Source organism: Lagopus leucura, unplaced genomic scaffold, assembly GCF_019238085.1.
Source record: "Lagopus leucura isolate 7727_CA_CO unplaced genomic scaffold, USGS_WTPT01 Super-Scaffold_100159, whole genome shotgun sequence".
Lineage (NCBI taxonomy): Eukaryota > Metazoa > Chordata > Aves > Galliformes > Phasianidae > Lagopus > Lagopus leucura.
Window position 1 is genome coordinate 16,127,983 of NW_024962335.1, and position 19,490 is coordinate 16,147,472.

At 41.8% G+C, this 19,490-nt stretch overlaps 1 protein-coding gene across 2 annotated transcripts; it reads right to left on the bottom strand.

Annotated features, from left to right (window-relative positions):
• Positions 1-1,078: 1,078 nt before the first annotated feature.
• CUNH12orf75 (chromosome unknown C12orf75 homolog) lies at positions 1,079-17,080 on the bottom strand. 2 transcript variants are annotated; one of them, XM_042890010.1, is made up of 6 exons: positions 17,002-17,080; positions 10,381-10,405; positions 5,152-5,187; positions 4,165-4,244; positions 3,324-3,359; positions 1,079-2,031 (listed from the first exon to the last, which is right to left on the bottom strand). In XM_042890010.1, the coding sequence occupies exons 1-6, from the start codon at positions 17,042-17,044 to the stop codon at positions 2,000-2,002; spliced, it is 252 nt and encodes an 83-aa protein (XP_042745944.1). In that variant the 5' UTR covers positions 17,045-17,080; the 3' UTR covers positions 1,079-1,999. The 2 variants fall into 2 exon arrangements, with proteins under 2 accessions (XP_042745944.1, XP_042745942.1); XM_042890008.1 differs by lacking the exons at positions 1,079-2,031; positions 3,324-3,359 and adding an exon at positions 3,389-3,601.
• Positions 17,081-19,490: the final 2,410 nt, after the last annotated feature.

A 19,490-nucleotide genomic window follows, 5' to 3' on the forward strand; every position in this document is an offset into this window, starting at 1 on the left:
TGTTTGAATACAGCCTGGTCCATTTTTTCAGTGATTCTTCCCAGCAAGGGAAGGAGAGATTACTGGTGTCTTCCACTGGCTTTTCTAACTGAACTATGATATATCCTAGGATGACTGGTTTCTTGTTGGTTTCTGGGGGGATTTTTTTGTTTGCTTTGTTGTTTACTTTCCTTTGGGAAAGGCAATCATGGTTAGGTCAGACATGGGCCTTGCTGTTCTCTGCTGAATAAACTTGTGTTGTTCAAACCATTTGGATTGTTTGTGGAGCATGTGATATGGAAACTATATCCTTATGCTCCGGTAAGCTGGCAGGAAGCAAAACTGCACATTCATTACCCAACACTATTTGAGTTCTCATCAGCTTGGCTTGTAAGAACAGGAGTCTGCAGATGTAATTTGCAGACAATCATTCAAAATGAGATATTTTAACACCAACTCTTAATCTTCAAGTTATTTCAACTTGGTTCTAGGTTGAAGGGATCAAGTATGAACTGTATATTTGTCTTTAGGAACTGGAAGTTTGAGAGCACTGATAAGCAAAGCAGCAGAGTTCTTGAGAACAGAAGAAAATATTGCCACAAACACTTAAAAGGTGGCAAGCAAGAAGTATTTTTATATACTTCTCTTTACAGACTCACACTAACCAAACTTCTGCTTGTTTTAAAGCTGAAGCTGCAAGAAATCATGCTCAGTAATTGCTTATTTGTCTTAACAGGTATTGGTGAAATGGGCAAGGATTTCAGGGTTCTCAATGTTCCATTTGATGCCCAAGTTTCTGTTTTGCTTTTGCTTTTTATTTTAAAAGATGGTTGTTAATCTACTGTAATACGTGAACGTGGTGGGGATTTTTTTTTTTTTTTTTTTGGTGTAACATTGTGTCTTTTTTAAAAAGTTTGACTAACAAATTATGCAAAAAAGTTTTAATAACTATAATACTTGTTCAGCCATATGGAAACATGCCATCTCATCTGATTCATGTTTTGTGAAAAACCTCCAGGTGTTATAAACGCAATGAATTTTAAACCCCCCCCCATCCATAACTTCATACATTAATACGTGGAAATAATAACACCACGGATTCTGTTACTATTTGCCATATTTGAGATGACAGGAGATAAGCTGGAGACACAAAACTCAAATAGTGATCAAGCTCACTACATTTCAGGAGGACACAAGGCTGGATTTTAGTCCAGCTATCTCTGACAATACCATCACTTCACGCTCACTCAAGGAAATGTCACTGTAATATCACATAGAATGGAAAACATAACATAATAGTTTGGTTCATTCATGTTTGTTTTTTTTTTCACATAAAGCTTTATAAAAGAGATAAAGCTGAAGAAAATGAAAACAGACATACATATTATGATGAGATACACTGTCCTTATTTAAACAAATTCCCTTGAGCAATGTATTTTTAAAAGGTGAAAATTAAACGCTAGTATTTGTTTCAATGTATAAAAGTGATGGTAGTAATTATAAACAGCCCAATGGTCATTTGCCTATTTCATCCTAGTAAGTTTTCACAGCAAAAATAGTAAAATTTGCAATATTACCAAAAAGATGCAAATCTGTTAAATATATTACTCTGAAGTAAATTAACAATTAATTTATAAGAATCTACCATAGGAACTATTAAGTGGACAGTAATAATGATTTCCTATATAAAATCTATTAAAAATTTTTGGAGAAAATATATGAAGCACAGCTGATAGCTGATGAAATCTGCAATATGGCCACAGAGAAATAACTTGCAGATCATCAAAGTTAGCTCTTGTGCAGAAACATCCACCATGAGTTCATTAATTTCATTTTCCTCTGGAGAACAGCAGGAGGTTTCCATAATGCAATCACCATAGCAAACAGATTCAACGTTGTACTTTAAGCTTTACCCGTAGTTGGAACTTGCAACAGCTTAGGTTTTTTTGGTGCTCTGATCTGTCTTGCTCTCTGGAAGGCTATGTAAATATTAAAATCTTCAGCAGAAAGACAACTCTCTCTAAAGTACTGGTAACTGGTCTTTGCAGAAAACTGCCAAAAACATAAAAAAATTAGGGATAAAGAGATTTAGCTGAACTGGTAAAGCTACACAGCAACACTACATACAAAGCAGTTAACTAGGTGTCTGTTAGAAGCTGTGAGATTTGAGGACTATGCCCTCTAGACACACATGGACATAAATTCTTGGAGCTCACTGGAGACTTTGAAGCTTTAAAGGTGCTCAAACTTTTTTCCATAGCCCGAATGAAGGCAAGCTTTGATTTTGCACCAATGAAGTCAAAGAGCACTTTCAACTATTTTGAACAGCAAAAGAACTCAGATTCCAGTCACCAACCATAAATGGAAAGCCCCAACCTCAAGAAGGTGCCTCCACCTTGCTCAGATCAAGCATGATTGTGTTCTTGGCTCAGACACCTTGGCCAGGTTACTGAAATTAGTGTGATGACCAACTTCAGTTCTCTCTGCATGTGAGGGTAGAGCCCATGGAGCTTTAACTATTCACATGATTAAAAACAACCAGTATAGTTGTGTTCTGCTCTACCGGCTCTGCATCCAGCACCAAGACCAGCCAGAACCGTTTCTGGTTCTTCATCTAAATTAGAAAAGGGTTCTCCTTTCTGTAGGAAATGTTGGTGGCTTTATAATTCCCCCTCCACCCCAGATGAGCAACACAGTTCTCTTTTGAAATCTGTCTATGTTTGTTCAGTTCACATTCTGAATGGAAGATAAGCTTGTTTTGTTTTTCTTCAGACATGAATTTGTAAAGGACTTCTTTTAATTAGTCATTTAGTTGAAACTCTTAAGTCAGATCCTTTTTTCACTGTCCTATTCTGGCCAGCAGAGCACAAAGCACCACAGATTCTCTCCTAACAGGAGGAAAGCTCTAGTGTGTCACATACTGGGTGCCTCACGTTGATCTGCAAGGTGGCCCCAAAAATAGAGAAATATTTGACTGCAGGGATCATGCTGATTACATGCTGCTGAGTGCACAGTACCCATAGCAGGTCTCATACTGCTGCAGGGCCATCCACAGTGTGGTTGAAGGGGAGTACAAAGACATTCGATTTTTATTCATACACAAACAGGAAAAGATGCAGTTTCCTTGCTTCACACTTCTCATCAAGAAGGTGGCTTTACCCACTGCTTCGTTTTTGTCTGCACCACTGAGACTTGACCCTGGTTCAGCCCTTAGAAGTCACAGTGCAGCTGGAAACACAAGCAGGTGATCCCCAGACTCCTGACAGCAGCTCACGGAGCACCACCACCTGGTTTCCTTCCAACTACACATCCCAAACACAGAACAATAATTAAGCCATACTGACCTCCAGCTGTTTTGATCTTGATGTGTTTATTTCCTTCTAATCTTAATTAGAAAACAAAAGGTAAAGAAGGTTAAAACATTGTAACGTATAACTTATATAGAACACATTTAAACAAAGCATGCAACAGAGGTACTACTGTTCCAAAGACAGTTGCTATTATTATGACAAACAGTGTTATTTTTCTTCATTTTTTGTTTTGCAGCACATTTTGGAAGCTCCAGTCAGTGACTTAGCTCTGTGGTGTACATAAGTGACAGCAGCATTTTGTTGTATTAAATCTGAAAAATATTACACGATCTTATAAATATATTTATGGCTTGTCTACTAAGTATTTGTAAACACAATGTTTTATTTCCCGCTGTTTAAAAATATAGCATGGAAAAGACACAGTTTGCACTAGGTATCATTTAAGAACAGAAGCAAACCTGAAAGCAAGCACTCACTAACCGTTATTACTGAATTTCACCACAGTGCAAGTAAACATCTTCAAATCTAAAAATAGTGCCAAGGCTCTGCAAGTGCATATATCATCGCCTCTTAATCCTAACAGTATTTTGTTTTCCTTGAATTCACACAGCACTCAGAGCACAGAGAAGCTGTTCAGAAGACAATGTACCACCCTGGCACCATCTGCTCTATGATTCTTCAGCAGAAGTTGGAATGTTATAACTTAAACGGGAGCAATCACTTGGGTGATTATAAACAGCCCCACTGCCTTAAGAGAGCCCAATGCTGTTAAGTCTGTCTGAAGTAATCACTGATTTTTAAAGGATAAATACATCTTACTAGATAAAATTTAACCAAGAAAGTGGGAGAAATGCAATGCACAACCTTACAATACCTTTTGGTGCAGTTTTCGTCTGACTGGAAACCATGGCAGCCGCATCCGATGGCAGACCAACGTACACACCCCCATAGTTCCTGATATGAAGAAAAAAAGTAACAGACATCAGAGCTTAAGTGAAACACTTCTTCCAGTAGCATAAATGTCACACAGCAGTGTTACAAAGACCATGGATGGACAGAGAGGATGCACAACCACAGAAGTCCTTCTTTCCCAAGGCTGCAGGAAAGGTTCTTCTAGAGACCCAAGAGATAGATAGTCTGATATCAGAGCATAGCCCTGAGACCACAGAAGCACCTCCTTCTAACAATGCATGCCAACTAAACAAGACTTTGACCTCTCCTGATTAATAAATAGGATCTACACCCCCTTCTCAGGGCCATACTTGGAGAACACTGTAAGTAAGAAGATGCATAAGTGTATTAGATACTTTTGTATTCCAACCCTCTCCCTTTCATGACGATAAAGAATGTATTTCCAGCTCTGAAGTCAGTATAAAAAGCAGGAACTGATGCAAGGAGGTGGAAATGGGGTCCTTAAGAATCTCTGCCATACTTGGAGCTAATTACAGAGTAGCTTCTCTGACCCATTAGGTACTAAATGAATCACTTCTCCTCCAACTCCTGCATCTCTGAGTTGATTTCTGATTTGTTTGATGACAGTGTTGTACTTCCTTCAATTTCCAGCCCAACAGAGATCTTCCAATGATGCTAATGCCATCTGTGGCAGGGCTGTTGTGATGGCAGAGGCCCCTGCCCATTATGGAGCAGATTACTTACCACTGTGAGATATGTGCTCCTCTTGCTGAAAAGCTCCTTTCCCCAACACATTAACAGGGGTGACGATCACCAATTTTGTGTTTTGCACGAGATTTCCTACTCTTTTTTGCTTTGCTCTGATGGTGTCAGTGGGAATTAATATGATGCACATCCAACAGCAAAATTCAGTGCAGTCAATTCTAAATAAAGCAAGTACAGCACCTACCTCCTTTTGTCATCATCTGATACAGATTCTTCTGCTCTGTAACACCAAAAGACGTAAAACACATTAGCAAATAGTTTCTTTCAGATACTCTGACCATCAGGGTAGATTCAGGGGCAAATGAAGAACGGTATTACTACTGATCCCAGTTTCCTTCTGATCATCCACAATGCTATAAAGTACTCACAAAGGCAAAAAAAGGACAATTTTCCAATCTAATGTATGGAAGAAAGAAAAGGATTGAGAGCAGATGTAGCTTACTTGCCTTGATTCCTTCCAGTGATGCCTGAAACTAGGCTTGGGAGCTGAAGCTGGTAAATAAATATATTTCCTGATTGAGTCCCCACATAATGCACAACAACATAAAATCTCTGAACAAAACAGAAACAATTATGGGCTGTTCTTCCATCAACAGAGGACCAGATGAGAGTGCACATCCATGGCATAAGAACAAGGATGAAGAAAGAAACCTTCACAGTAGCTGTGCCACAATGTGTTCAGGAACCCCTATATAAAGTGAGGTACTGCTACTACTGAAGTCAGAGTTGTTTCCCAATCAACAAATTGCAAAATTAATCCCTTATAAATGGGCAATCAGTTTTTTTTTATTGTCTGGGTAAAATGGATAAGGAGTCACTGAAGTTTGACTACCCCTCCTTGAAATAGTGCCCAGTGTAATTGAACCAGAGCAGAGGATAAAGATAAGAAGGCAAATGTGGTTTAAAAAAAAAAAAAGAAAAAGATAAAACTGTCAATGTGATTCCTTGTGGGTAACAGTACCCGTGCTGTGCTCTCACCTCTGAGAATCACAGAACTGTAGAGGTAGGAAGGGACCTCAAGAGATCATCAAATCCAACTCCCTGCTCAAGTAGGTTCCCTACAGAAGGTTGTACACATAGGCACCCAGATGGGTGTTAAATATCTCTAGAGAAGAAGAATACATAACCCCTCTGGGCAGCTTTGCTCTCTGGCCTTCTTGCCAATGCTCTCTAGATGGGTAAGAAGCATATCCTCTGCCATCACCCAGCCTCAGCTCTCCTTTACACAGCCAGAAAAAAAGCAAAGACCCCTTTCCTTGAGAGCTGCATGAAGTTGCTTTATCACTCTGCCCAGCTCCAGCAGAAGAAAGAGGAAAGCATATGTTTATCAATGGGTAGGAGTGAGCTGTGTATTTTTAGTTTTTAAAAAAATGACCACGCTTTTAGAAAGGAACTTTGGGTGCCAGGAGATCACAATCAATCATTTCTGTTGAACCAACCAAATGTGTCACCAGATTATCTCATACAACTGGAAACAGTTTCTATAATCCAGATTAACCATTATGCAGAGAAAAGAATCCTTTTAAAGCACTGACAAGTTCGAGAGTGGCTCAAAGCCTCTAAAATGGAGTTGTAAGAATAACAATCAATATTGTCCAACAGGAAATTAATGTCAATGTTTAAAAAAGCTTCTGCCAGGCAACAGGGCTATTTTGTTCTGTTCTAGCAATGTTCCGTTATGGGGCATCACTGAGCAATTACTGTCATTCTCTCACCAAAACAAATTACCCAGGACTATGATTAAGCAGGCTAGGTTTTTTTAAACATTTTACTTTCCTACTTCTCTCTTAATAGCTACAAATCAAAGTCTGATTTTAAAATGCCTTTTCTCTTAAATTCTCACCAGCGAATATGCTCAGAACAGACAACAGTTCTTGGACTGGGTGATGGCTGGATTCAATCTGCCATACTGCTACCACTGAGCAGACAGAGGAAGAACAGAGAAGTGTTCAGAGGAAAATAAAGAAAAATGTGGACACTGACACTGGAAGAAGAAGCCATTTTCCACCTTTCCAATGGCTCATTTCAAAGCACGGGAATGAGCACTGCTCCAATTTACATATTACGCATTTTCGCACATCTCTTGCCTTCATAAACTGTAATCTCTAGTTTAAGGCACCATTCTGAAAGGTGCACACTAATTTCAAATGTTTAAATTTCTAGGAGCCAGCTAAGGCCGATGGAACCACTGCTGCTCATGCACCCATGCTGCATGAGCAGTGGTGGCCTCAGGGAGTGAGCTGCAATGGTGACACTCAGCCACATAGGAATAGGAATGAAAGGCAGTTCCCTTGGCTTCAGCAGCACACTAATTGCTGCACCTCCCAGGCTCACTCTCCCCTCTCCTCTTCTGTTAAGTCTCTAGCTTCCCCTTTTGATAAGGATGAAAGAAGAATCTAGCATAAAAAAATAACCTATAAATATCTCATTTTGCATCAAAGAGCCTCTATTTATGGTGTCCTCCAGGCAGAACAAGTTATGATATGCCTTTCTGCACCAGGAATGGACAGTAACTCAACAGCTGGACCAGACAGTCTGATGTGCTTTGCAGTGATCTGATGCTGTGCCACTGCACCTTCCCTTAGACACTGTTGATATCTGCTGCAAAGAGGCTGAGATCACATTTTTCAGCAGGTGACGTAGGTGGAGTCCTGCAACTGGTAGGCAGATTTAACAGCAAATTCACATAACAGCATCTATTTTCAGCTAAAATAAATGTTTCTTTTGGTAAGGATTTGTCTGTCCCATGAGGATTCCTGTCACTCTCTTAAGTCTGAAAAATATTCTTGGTCATCCAGCTGTCAGTTTTCACATCCATCAGTCCTGAGTCCACTTGACAACATACAAACTGCCATTTTTCACATAGTGTTTTAAATACAAAATGACAGGCATTCGCATTAATTCATCCCATCCACATTTTTCTTATCTCAGGTTTTATGGCTTCGTCCACGTTGACCTCCAGTATTACGCAGACTCCTTCTAGTAGTGCTCAGCAGTGCCACCAGAAATGACTCATTAAACTTTGCACAAGTAACAGATTGTGTCACTTTAGTTTCCCAGTATTTCTTCAGACCAAGGGACAGGGACTATTAATTTGTATTTGATGGATTTCTCCCCAGTATTTTGAAACAGGCTAAAATTATCGTATCCTTTCCTTCCTACTGTTACTAATCTTCATCTGAACCTAGGCACACTTTCAACAGGCATCACACTGTTTTGCAGTGTATACTTTATCCCTTCCAAGCTTTCCCAGATAGCACCACGTCCTTCCTTTAGAAGCATGGCAAGTGATTTGCTCGAAGCTGGCTGACAGGTTCACCAGTTATTTGTAAGTGGGAGTATACAGGAGGAGATCACATTCCCAGATAACACGCCTGTTTTGTTCTAACCTCAATCTCAAGAGAACTTAGCATGGACAATTACATTATCATCCTGATGTTAGTAGTGGAGCAACCCAAGGTCAAACATGCCCAATCTAAGGCCCAGAGGGCCAAGCAGCTTCCTTGTGGTCACTGGTAGGCTCCGAGCAGGATCCAGCCCTCCTCTGATCCACCCAGCTGCTAGAGTCCCAATGGGTTGCCCTCAGGAAACAAGAAATCTTCTCAATTACAATAACCAAACCTGTGCTCAAAAATGTGATAGAAGTGAGAACACACCTAAAAGCTTTTCTTGACCATAGTGAAATAATTTCTTTTTTCCAGCGTTCTACTTCTGTTGTAAAAATCTGCTGCTAAATATTAGGATGATTGATCTAGGACTTTTCTGGTTATACTGCTGTTTCTCTCCCTTTAACAGATCTGTGTTTCTAAGGCCTCACTAGAAGACTCAATTATACTATTACTCACACACGTTGTTCTGCTGGCCCCACTGTACTTATTTGTACTAAATAGTCTAAAGTTGTACGACTAATGGTTCCAGGACTAACTCTCTTTCTTGCAGACAGCACTAAAAATTTGGTTTTTTTCTAAGTTATCTTACTACTTTTTTGAAACTTGACAGATTATCTGTCACTAAGTATCAACACAGTTCTACATGTACCCATAGCTTCAAACACAGAAAAGTCTACTACATTCTTAATTTTAACAGTGCTTGCAGATTTTGAAATGTAAAACTATTCAAGAACAAAGAAACAGAGGCAGTTGTACGTAGTTGTTTAAATTACCTAAATTGCTTGAACAACACAAGAAGACCCTAATATAAATTGAAAACAGTGTTTTTGGATACCTAGGAGTGTTGAGCGCATGAATGCTGCAGGCTATATCAAAAGGGCTTGCTCATAAGCCTGCCTTTAGCAATTTGCTTATTGTCTGAGACTGAAAATTCAGATCACATAGGTAGCACAAATCTCAAGAGTACCTGTCACAACAGCATTCATCTCCCAAGTGAGACCCGTCTTTAATTCTAAGCCATGCTCTCTAATAGCAAGGACAAGCCTGTGCTCAAGATCTTCTCTCCGGGTATTTTTGACAGCCCTTATTTGTACACCAGGATTCTTCTGTTCAATTACAGTAGATATTTAAAATGAACTAAGTAAAACCCTGTTGCACAATATGAAAATACATCCCCAGTTCCTCAGTCTCAAACTCCAGAGGCAAATAATCATTCTATGAAATAGAAGGCAAGACCTTGGGACACCTTCTTTAGTGTTTCCTTTCATAGCAAAATAAATTTATGTCTGATTAAATCTGTCCCTGCACGCTTTGCATCAGCAAATGAAAAACAACCTGAGAAGGGCTAATCCTCTGCTGCAGCTTTTCTGAAAACCAGAAACTGGCAACAGGCAGCAGGGTAACAGAGGTTCAGATCTTCCATGTTTGGAGAAAAACAGGATGGGTAGGGCTGCCCCCTGCTCCTCAGCAGCAGGGATAAGAGACAGAAAGAGGAATGATAGATGCTGTCTTCAGTTCAAAGACGGCAAAGGCCATAACTTTCCCTAACAAATGAGGCCTCACTTGCAGCTAGTTAGGAAGGTGAGTGCTTTCAAAAGGAAGTCTGGATGGGTCACCAGGTCTCTGGCAAAGTGGGAACATTTGCCTAAGTTAAAAATCTCATTAAAATCTCCCACAGAGCTGAGCGGATGCTCATGTTTCACTTCATACAATGACATGCCCCTTTCAGAAAACTGTACTGGCACGTGATGGGGAAAAATAGTCTAAAGTTGTACGACCAGCTAAGGAAGACAACTTTCTCAATGGAGGCTGAGAAACAGAAGGGGAATGAGTCTATAGAATAGTAAACATGAGGTGGTTTTGAGGAGATGGAAGTTGTCACCAATGACAGTAAACACCTGACAGTGTTGATAATACACCAGGAACCAGATGAATCATTACGTGTGACTAAATCCAGTGTAAGACTAGCAGGACTGAAAATAAGTCCAAGGTTACATGTTTGAAAGGGCAGAGCAAGTACTTACGCATCTTTAGTAGTCCCTGTGGCACCTAGAATGAAAAGGAAAAAAAAAAGAAAGTATGTTTACAAGATAATGGCATAATCCTTAAACCAACTGATAGTACAATAAGCATTTTCCTCTCTGTCTTAAACAACTTCCTTACGCATACTGTAAAAGAGAGATACATATAGCTTTTGGTGATTTTGTCTGCTACAAAGTCACTGCTGCTAACTGAGCAGTTACTCCTAGATGCCTACTTATTTTGAACATGTGCCATTTGATCCAGCTGCAGATTCAGCACTGCATCTGTAAACACTGCTCCATTCTTCCTGCCAGACGAACACAGCTTCATAAAACAACTAGACAGAAACACTATAAACACTGGGACACAATCCACCCAAAGCTCCAGTCACCTAAACACATCAACCACTCCCTAATTCATCTTCATGTTTAACTAAAAGCAAAAAGACAAAAGCCACAATTGGGCTGCCTGATCTCAGTGATCGATTTTTTGGTGACTCAGAAGCTTCTCGCTGGGAGAGGCGCATTCACTCAAGTATGAACTCTTTCTCATTCCTCCCAAGTCATTAATGCCATGTTGCTATTACTGGTATGCCATTCACCTGAGTAATCAGCAAAATATTCCTCTTACTAATTACAATGGCTAGAGTAGACACTAGAAAACGTTTCACTTCTCTTTTTTCCCTTCCTTTCAGTGTTTAGCAGGAAGATGGCATCCGAGCTCACTCTGCAGAAGCTACAGTTATCAAGCCAATAGATACTAGGGTTGTTTTTTTTTCAGCTCTGCAACTTCATTTCTTGTAAAACTTTGTTTGCTGCTGAAAAATATCCGTAATGAACAAACACCTTTCACCTTACTCCAGTATGTGATAATGCGCCTTCTGCACCTTGGCTTCAAAACCAGAGGAACAGAACTTTCAAGGCTTGCATGGCTTTCCAGCACTGCCTACCTGAATGGATAGCTGGAACAGAAGGAAACATCCCTTCTTACTGCTAACTCTTGAGGATAATTTCACTCCTGTATCCCCTTTGCCTAGTAACACTACAGACTCATCTTGTATTGACCACACAGATTTCTTTGAGAGTCAGCAAAATCTCAGTTCTCCTGTATGTATCAGTAGAAACTCTTAATTAAGCTGAAGGATGCACCTCTATGAGTAGACAAGCTTTAACTAGCTTTTAACATTCTACCAGGCAGCTATCTGAGACTTTTGGCTCTGGAGGTGCATCTACATGGTATAACACAGAAACCCTCCAAATTAATTGTGTCCAGATGGAAGGCTGGCACTGCAGCACCACATGCAAGCCCGCTCTTGGCTGATGTGGGAAGATATCTTTTGCTACTACCCAGGCTAGTTGGCTCCGAGTCAGCCCAGCTGTGCGTCTCCAGGATACCAGCCTGCACATCGAGACAGAGCCCAGGCGTCCACAACAGCTCAGACAGCAGATATTTTGGGAAGTCTAATCACATTGCTGTAGGCAGCAGGATTTTTTTCAGTAGAAACAATTATTGTGTTCTGAGTCTGTTCTGCACTAGAACTACAACCTGCTTATTTTCTTACATCAGCTAAGCTCACTGCAAACAAACTTGATTTCTTCAAAAAGGCTCACGCTCTTTTGTGAAGCCTTTGCTGAGCTCTTGTCGAGTTCAAGCCAGGCTCTCAGCATTTTGGGTCTTGGTAGGACAAGGGGAAATGGTTTCAAACTAAAAGAAGGAAAATCTGGACTGGTTATAAGGAAGAAGTTTTTAATAAGAGTGGTGAAGCACTGGAACAGATTGCCCAGAGAAGCACTGAATTCCCATCACTGGAGACATCCACAGTCAGGATGGAAGGGCTCTGTGCACCTGATCTAGCTGTAGGTGCCCCTGTTCATTGCAAGGAAGTCAGCCTAGATGGCCTTTGACAGTCTCTTGCAACACAAATGATTCTAGGATTTAAATAAATTAAACCTTCCTTGCAGGAAACATACCAGAATTGTTTGATACGTAGACTGAGACCTTAGCTGGGTGGGAAGAACTGTCGGCCTACAGCACTGCAGCATTTCTGAATGTAGAGACACAAGTTCCAAACAATCATCAAGCACACTTCAAAGCCAAAACCATGCTCAATGCCATGCCCCTTTTCAGAGCATTACTTAGATAACTGTGCATCACCTCTCTTCCCACCAGCAGCATGGGAGCCAGCTCTGGACATAAGAGGGGTCAGCTCACGGCTGGAAGTCCACATGGCAGGCAGGCATTAGGGTACAAATATACAAGTACTCTGGGACAGAAGCTGTCTCAGACCCTTTAGCGTGGGGTTCATGTCTGTGTTGGAGAGCAAAGCAATGCTGAGTGCTCCCAATACCCAGCAACTGGTCCCTTTGGCATTAGGGACTGAGCCACAGCTGGAATTCCCTGCAGCTTTTTGAAATGCTCCTCACACAGAAACACTGAGAACTAAATATGATGAAAACAAATTCACTTCTTAAGAGGTAATTTTTACTGGCTTGCTTCCCTTCGTTTTTATAAGCACAAAGAATTATGTTACCCTCACCCCCGTTGATGGGATTCCATCACAGTTTCAGTACTGTAATTTCTCATTTTCACTAGCAGAAGTGAAAACAGAATGTAGTCCAAATTCACTTGAGTACTACTAAAGTGTCTGAATAGAAACCTGTTAGTGCTTCCAGTTCACAAAACATTTTCTTGCTGGCAGTGCTGTGCTTGAAGATGAACACCACTTCAGTTAGGCGACTCATAACTTTCTCTGTGTAAAAATTCATAAGGTTTTTTCACTGGGGAGCCTGAACAGCCCTTATACACAGTTTTTATTTCACAATGGACCCAATAACGTTGCACTTTGCAAAGACTTGTGTTTATTTTGAAGTCCAGTCCACTCACCCTCACTCCTATTACTTCACCAATATGTTTCTTTAACTCTTCCATATTTTTTGTAAGCAACACATTACTCCCGTTTCCCAAGTTCCTCCTGCCATAAGTTCAGTCAAAGTATCTTGTTTAGCAACTGTTCACAAATAGCTCTTCCACAACAGCAAGACTTAGTACTCTTGTAGCCATGACGATTTAGAAATATGACTTGAAAAAGGCTTTTCTGAAAGCTTTTCAGTTTTTTTCAATTACATCGGCTTGCCCTAAAGAAAGGCAGCACTTGACCCTACAAACCTTGTCTTCATCAACTCACAGTGGTTTTGCCATGCAGCAAATAGGCAAGCTCACTGTAGAGGCAGTAACAGCAAAGAGAGCTGAACCCTTCCTGCACCATGCAGAGTGACTGGGGATCTGAGGAATCATGAGAGGCACCGTGTTGCTCGCTTAGCAGATTTGTAAATGAGCAAATCCCAAAGCATCCTCCTTTCAATGAGAGGGGGTCTGAACTTTCAAAACAAAAGCAGGATTTCAGTAACTTCAGGGCAAACACAATAGGTGGTTGAGAGAAATTGGTAGCCAAAGAGTATATTCCTCCATTTTCAAACAATATTTTCTTGCAAATACTCCAAATGATAAAAAAAAATGCAATAAAATATTAAAAATCACATATACATGCATGCAACACATCTGAAGTTCTCTGTCATACGCTCCCTTTTGATTTGTGCCAAAAAACAGCAACATGGAACCAAATCCTAACATCACAGGAATTCTTTGTTGTGGGTGCCCCATCCCTGGAAATGCTCAGAAGCCAGGCTGGATAGGGCCCTGGGCAGGCTGAGCTGGTAGGCAGCAACCCTGCCCATGGCGTGGGCATTGGAGCTGGATGGGCTTTAAAGTCCCTTCCAACCCAAGCCATTCTGTGATGCTAAGATTCTATTCTGATCTACCTTTTTTTTTTTTTTTTTTTTTTTTTTTCTTTTTTTTTTTTTAACAGAAATTGATTACTTCTTCAGCTCCTCAAGCGGTACTTTGGTACATAGACATCACGTCCAATCAAACATTAATTATTTTCACAGCAGAATGGTTTCCTTGGTATTCCACCAACTTGATGTTAATAAGTCTGTTTAAACTTGGTGTGAAAATTCTCTTTCATCCTAATTTGGCTAATTTTAAGCTTCCCATAGAGTAACAGCTTGTCTGCCTATTTAAATCAAGGCTAGACTGCCAGCTTCTACGGAATGCCATAATTCAAGGCGTTGTCATTCCTACTACAATTGATATAGAAAAGAGTAGGTAGTTAAAAAATTCTGAGTGAAGCAATGCTAGTATGAAGGGAAAAGCCTTAATGCCAAAAAAGGGGGAATTAATGGGTAAAATGATGTATTTTAAAGCCCAGAAGAGCTGTTTGGATTTCCTGAAGCATCAGGAAATACCATGAAAGAAGGATATGTAAAGTGAAATAACAAAACATCACAAAAATTTTAAAAAATGATAATAAAATTATTTGTTATTGTTAATAAAAACCTTAATGTGATTCTTTTTTTTCCAAATAAATATAATCCACAGTTAACATTAAAACAGCTGGTGGTTCTAAGAAGGATGTGCACATATCAATTTGCTCAGAAGTCTCCATTTCTCAGCTGAGGAGCCTTTAAGCCTCACATCCTTTTGTCTGATGCCCTGGAAGGAAAATCTGAGCTCTGTCAGTTTTACTGGCATTCTGGAGTGCTGCACCACAGACAGAAATGTTATTCTAGATCATGAATATTAGTTTAGACCTTGCAGACCACAGGACTGAGACCTCCTCTGATGTAATCCTAGCCATGCAACACAGCTAATGTCATTAGCTGTACTATCATTATGTATATGACTGCTTGGAAAAAAAATCTAGCTGGGCTACAATTGAAATTTTACCCAAGCAAGAAAATGGGGACTGACGAAACCCAAGTCTACTCAGCTCCGTGAAGTATGCTACAACATTATCCTTAGTGGCAGAAGTATGACCAAGAGTATCACAGGTTAATTATATGTACCTCTAGCTTTGACATCACTGGCTGTAAAATAGTCGTAACTTCAGCATTAAAGTTGTAGCCATGCAGTGCAAGCCACATAAGTCATTTGTATTCATATTGTACTTATTGTTAAAATGTTGAGAATTACACTTTTCTTAAAAGGTCTGCAATCCCGATTGCCAACAGTGTGTCTTCTCCACATAAATCATTTTTATCAGACACAGTATGTAAGGGGTGCTAAACTGCAAAAACAAATTAGCTATCAGACAGCTAATGCCTTACTTCTGCTCCCAGCTGTTGGTGATTACAGAGCCATTGACTGCACAGTTATTCCTGACTTATATCAGTGAAAGTGAGAGCTGCATCTTGTGGAGAGCCAGACCTGTTTTGGAAAGGTCTGTCAGTGCAGCAACAATAATCACATTACATTGATCACAGATTTTATACGGTGATGTTGTTTTTAACCTGTGCTAAGCCACTGGAGAACTGTGGATTATTTCTAAAGAGTGTGCAAGATGCTGCAAAGAAATGCAAACCAAAGTATTTTGTGAGTAACAGTGCAGGCACTTTTAGCTATCCAAGAGCTGTACATCATTGAGAATCTTTTATGAACAGGCCAAAATCTGTCAAAAATAGCTACTGTTAAAGCAACAGTGGGCATTTATTTAAACATACACTGAGTTCAAAGTAACGCACTGCATAGTGCCACAGTTCATTCAGCGCTCGCTCATTTGTGTCTTGCAGCGAGCTCTGCAGGGTGGTGGCCACACCAATGGTACCACAACGGCCACCACATGGAGACAACAACCAACCAAAACTTAAACTTCCCTCCGAGCTGCTCTGATGGCTGCCACGATGCTTTCACCCAGCAAACAAATCCAGGCTGTGAGCACCATCCTAGCAGCAGAAAGCAACTTCAAGGCACGGTGATGGGGAATCAACAAGTGAAAGAGAATTCATCTGATGTTTAAGCAAATCCTACAGTGCATTCCTTAGAGATGAGGAAGGTCTCTGGTGTATAAACCTCAGACATCATTTAAGAGAAATCAAGTAAACAATAATGGTATTAAAGCCTCTCCTTATGGGCGCGAGGCACAGGACTGAGAAAGGCAGCCACACATCACAGTGCATCCATCCATCCATCCATCCACACACCCTGAAGCCCTTCCACCCAGGCACAGTGCCACATGCTAAGGCCAGCACTGAGCTCTGGCTATGGGCAGTGGGCTCAGGGCTGAGCCCTCGCGAGCTGCTGCTGCTCTGACCGCAGTTTTGCTGGGCGTTTTCAAGACGTTGTGAATTTAATAAATGTATCTGAGAGACTCACGCAGGGATTTAAATAGATGGCACTGTTTGCCGAGTGCAGTCAGGATGAAAAATGATTTATAAATGCTCGCCTTTATAACGAGGAGGTCAAGGTCCATTTATTAATTTCCATCTATTTTCCCCTTTCGCAGGGGCTGGGTGGAGAGGGGGAAGGAAGACACAACCGCACCATCTGCCCACACCTCCCCTGCTCTGAAAACAGCAACGCGCAAAGCGGGGAGTGGAAGGGGGGTTAAGGAAACCCCAACCTCAAGGCGCTCCCCAACTTCTCCGGCCAACAGAGAGACGGCACAAACCCATTTCCGAAGCGGCCTTACAGGGACGGCTCTCACACCCCTGCCGACCCCCAGCCCGGCCCCGCCGCCCCCCCAACCTACCCGGGGCAGCCCCGGCGCGCCCCGCCGCCGCCCCTACCTCTCCCGCCCGCGCCGCTGGCCGTAGAGTTGCCGCAGCCCATGGGCGCCGCCTGGGCCGCCCCGCGGTGCGGAGCCGCGCGGAGGGGAGCGGCGGCGGGAGGCTGCAAGCAGCGGGCGGAGCCGGGTGGGAGATAAAGCCGCTGGGACCCCTCCTCCTCCCCTTTTCCTCCACCTCCTCCTCCTCCTCCTCCTCTCCCCACCCATCGCCCCGGAAACCGCTGGCCCTGCTCCGCTCCTCCGGCGAGTTCCCGCTGAAAGCCCCGCACCTTCCCGGCCATCCTCGATAACCCTTTGGCAGCTCCGGGACACCCCTCATCCGCTGCGGTGGCACAGGGCGAGGCGGCAGAGCCATTGCTGCTTCCTCAGATGGTTGCTTTCACTGTTTCTCTTCTGACAGAAGAGGCTTCTGGTTGCCATTGGGACCCACTGGATTGGGAAGAGCTACAGATTCACTGTTACCCGCTGATACTAGAAGCACAGAGAAACACGCAAAATGAGTTTACAAACTCTACAAGGATTCTTTTCTGGGGGGGGCAGCCTGATCTGGTGGGTGATAGATCCAATGGTGGCAGCAGAAGGTTGGAAATGCATGGCCTTTAGGATCCTTTCCAATCCGAGCCGTTCTGTGATTCTATAATTACTTCCCTCAAATAATTTCTCTCTTTTTTTTTTTTTTTCTAACTCAAAACTTTCCATCCATACAGAGCAGTAAAATATTTTCAAACTCTGGTGATGTACTCTTGCTCAGTCATAGAATCATAGAATGGCCTTGATTGAAAAGGACCACAGTGATCATTGAGTTTCAACCCCCCTGCTATGTGCAGGGTCACCAGCCACCAGACCAGACTGCCCAGAGCCACATCCAGCCTGGCCTTGAATGCCTCCAGGGATGGGGCATCCACAGCCTCCATGGGCAACCTATTCCAGTGCGTCACCACCCTCTGTGTGAAAAACTTTCTCCTAATATCTAATCTAAACCTCCTCTGTCTCAGTTTAAAACCATTCCCCCTTGTCCTATCACTATCAACTCATGTAAGCAGTTGTTTCCCCCTCCTGTTTACATGGTCCCTTCACATACTGGAAGGCCACAATGAGGTCTCCCAAGAGCCTTCTCTTCACCAAGCTAAACAAGCCCAGTTCCCTCAACCTTTCCTCATAGGATAAGTGTTCCAGCCCTCTGATCATCCTAGTGGATGGACCAAGATGCTCCAAGAGCTCTACATCCTTCTTGTGCTGGGGGCCCCAGGCCCGGATGCAGCACTCCAGATGGGGCTTCACAAGAGCTGAGTAGAGGGAGACAATCCCCACCCTCTCCCTGCTGGCCACCCCTCTTTTAATGCAGCCCAGGATACTATTGGACTTCTGGGCTTGTCTTCTACCAGGCGTGCATGCATAGTCTTCTTTACCACATCAGCCCCAAAGCACAGAGACTTAGATTTTGCTGCAGAAAAAAATCTCCCAAAGGCTCACAGGCACATCTATTTGTTGGCCAATTTTCTGAAAATCACATAGAGAAAAACAAATTTTCAGGCTGAGCTTTCAAGTGCCAAGCATCAGCCCAAAGTCAATTTTTATGGCAGAGTTATGAAAGAAGAATGGGTCCTATGAAAGCAAGGCTGAGAGACATGATTAAGAACCCTCATCTTTTTATAATATGAAAACAAACAAAAAGTCCCAGCTACCCATGGTGACCATAAAGTTGCCACAATGTGGAATAATCTGTGAACCTGGTTCATAGATCCTGGTAGGATTTAGGACAAAGGCAATGTGGTTCTGTGTTCCCGGGTATATTGTTAGGGACTGTAATCAGCCAGGCTCTCCTGGTTCACTTAAAAGAAGTGCCCCAAGGCAAAACTTTCTCTCTAGGCAGCTGTATTGCAGGTGTCTCCTATTTCATTTGAGAAGACACACTTCACTTTCAACTCTTCCCGCACTCTACACAAAATGAATATTTCAGTTTATTGCAGAAAATCCTTCTAGCAAAATACAGTCACATAAGCAAGTTTGCTAAGTGAATGCTTTACATTAACAGAATGGAGTCTTCAGAAAATGCTTTCCATGCATCAGTGAGCTTTTGATGCCTGCAGTCGCTCATCCTGCATGCTCCATCCCCTCTGAGGAAGACTGGGAGATACATGGGTATGGAGAACTATAAGTATTTCAGTTGTAGTGTGAAAAAAAATTGCTATTCTTTCCCTAAATCAACCTCAAATGTACCCAATTGAGAAAACAGGTTGGTTAACTGGATTATCCAAATCTGAACATCCAGCATTTTTCTTTTTTTGGACATTTTTCTTAGTCTGTGTTTGACACGCAAACAAACGACTTCTGTCTGTCAAGCTGATTTTTGAGTATATGGATAATATTTCTTAAATCCCATAGTTACTTTTAAATCTCATAGTTAGAAAACCATCCTTATATGTACAAGAATGTATGTTTTCCTAAATTAATTTTATCTAATAATTCATATTAGAACATTCGCCCATG

Coding starts and splice junctions, on each gene's coding strand:
- CUNH12orf75 (XM_042890008.1), bottom strand. CDS start 17,044: ATGGGCTGCGGCAACTCTACGGCCAGCGGCGCGGGCGGGAGAG. Junction 5,188..10,380: donor ACAGGGACTACTAAAGATGC/GTAAGTACTTGC, acceptor TTGGTGTTACAG/AGCAGAAGAATCTGTATCAG. Junction 4,245..5,151: donor TCAGATGATGACAAAAGGAG/GTAGGTGCTGTA, acceptor TCTTCATATCAG/GAACTATGGGGGTGTGTACG.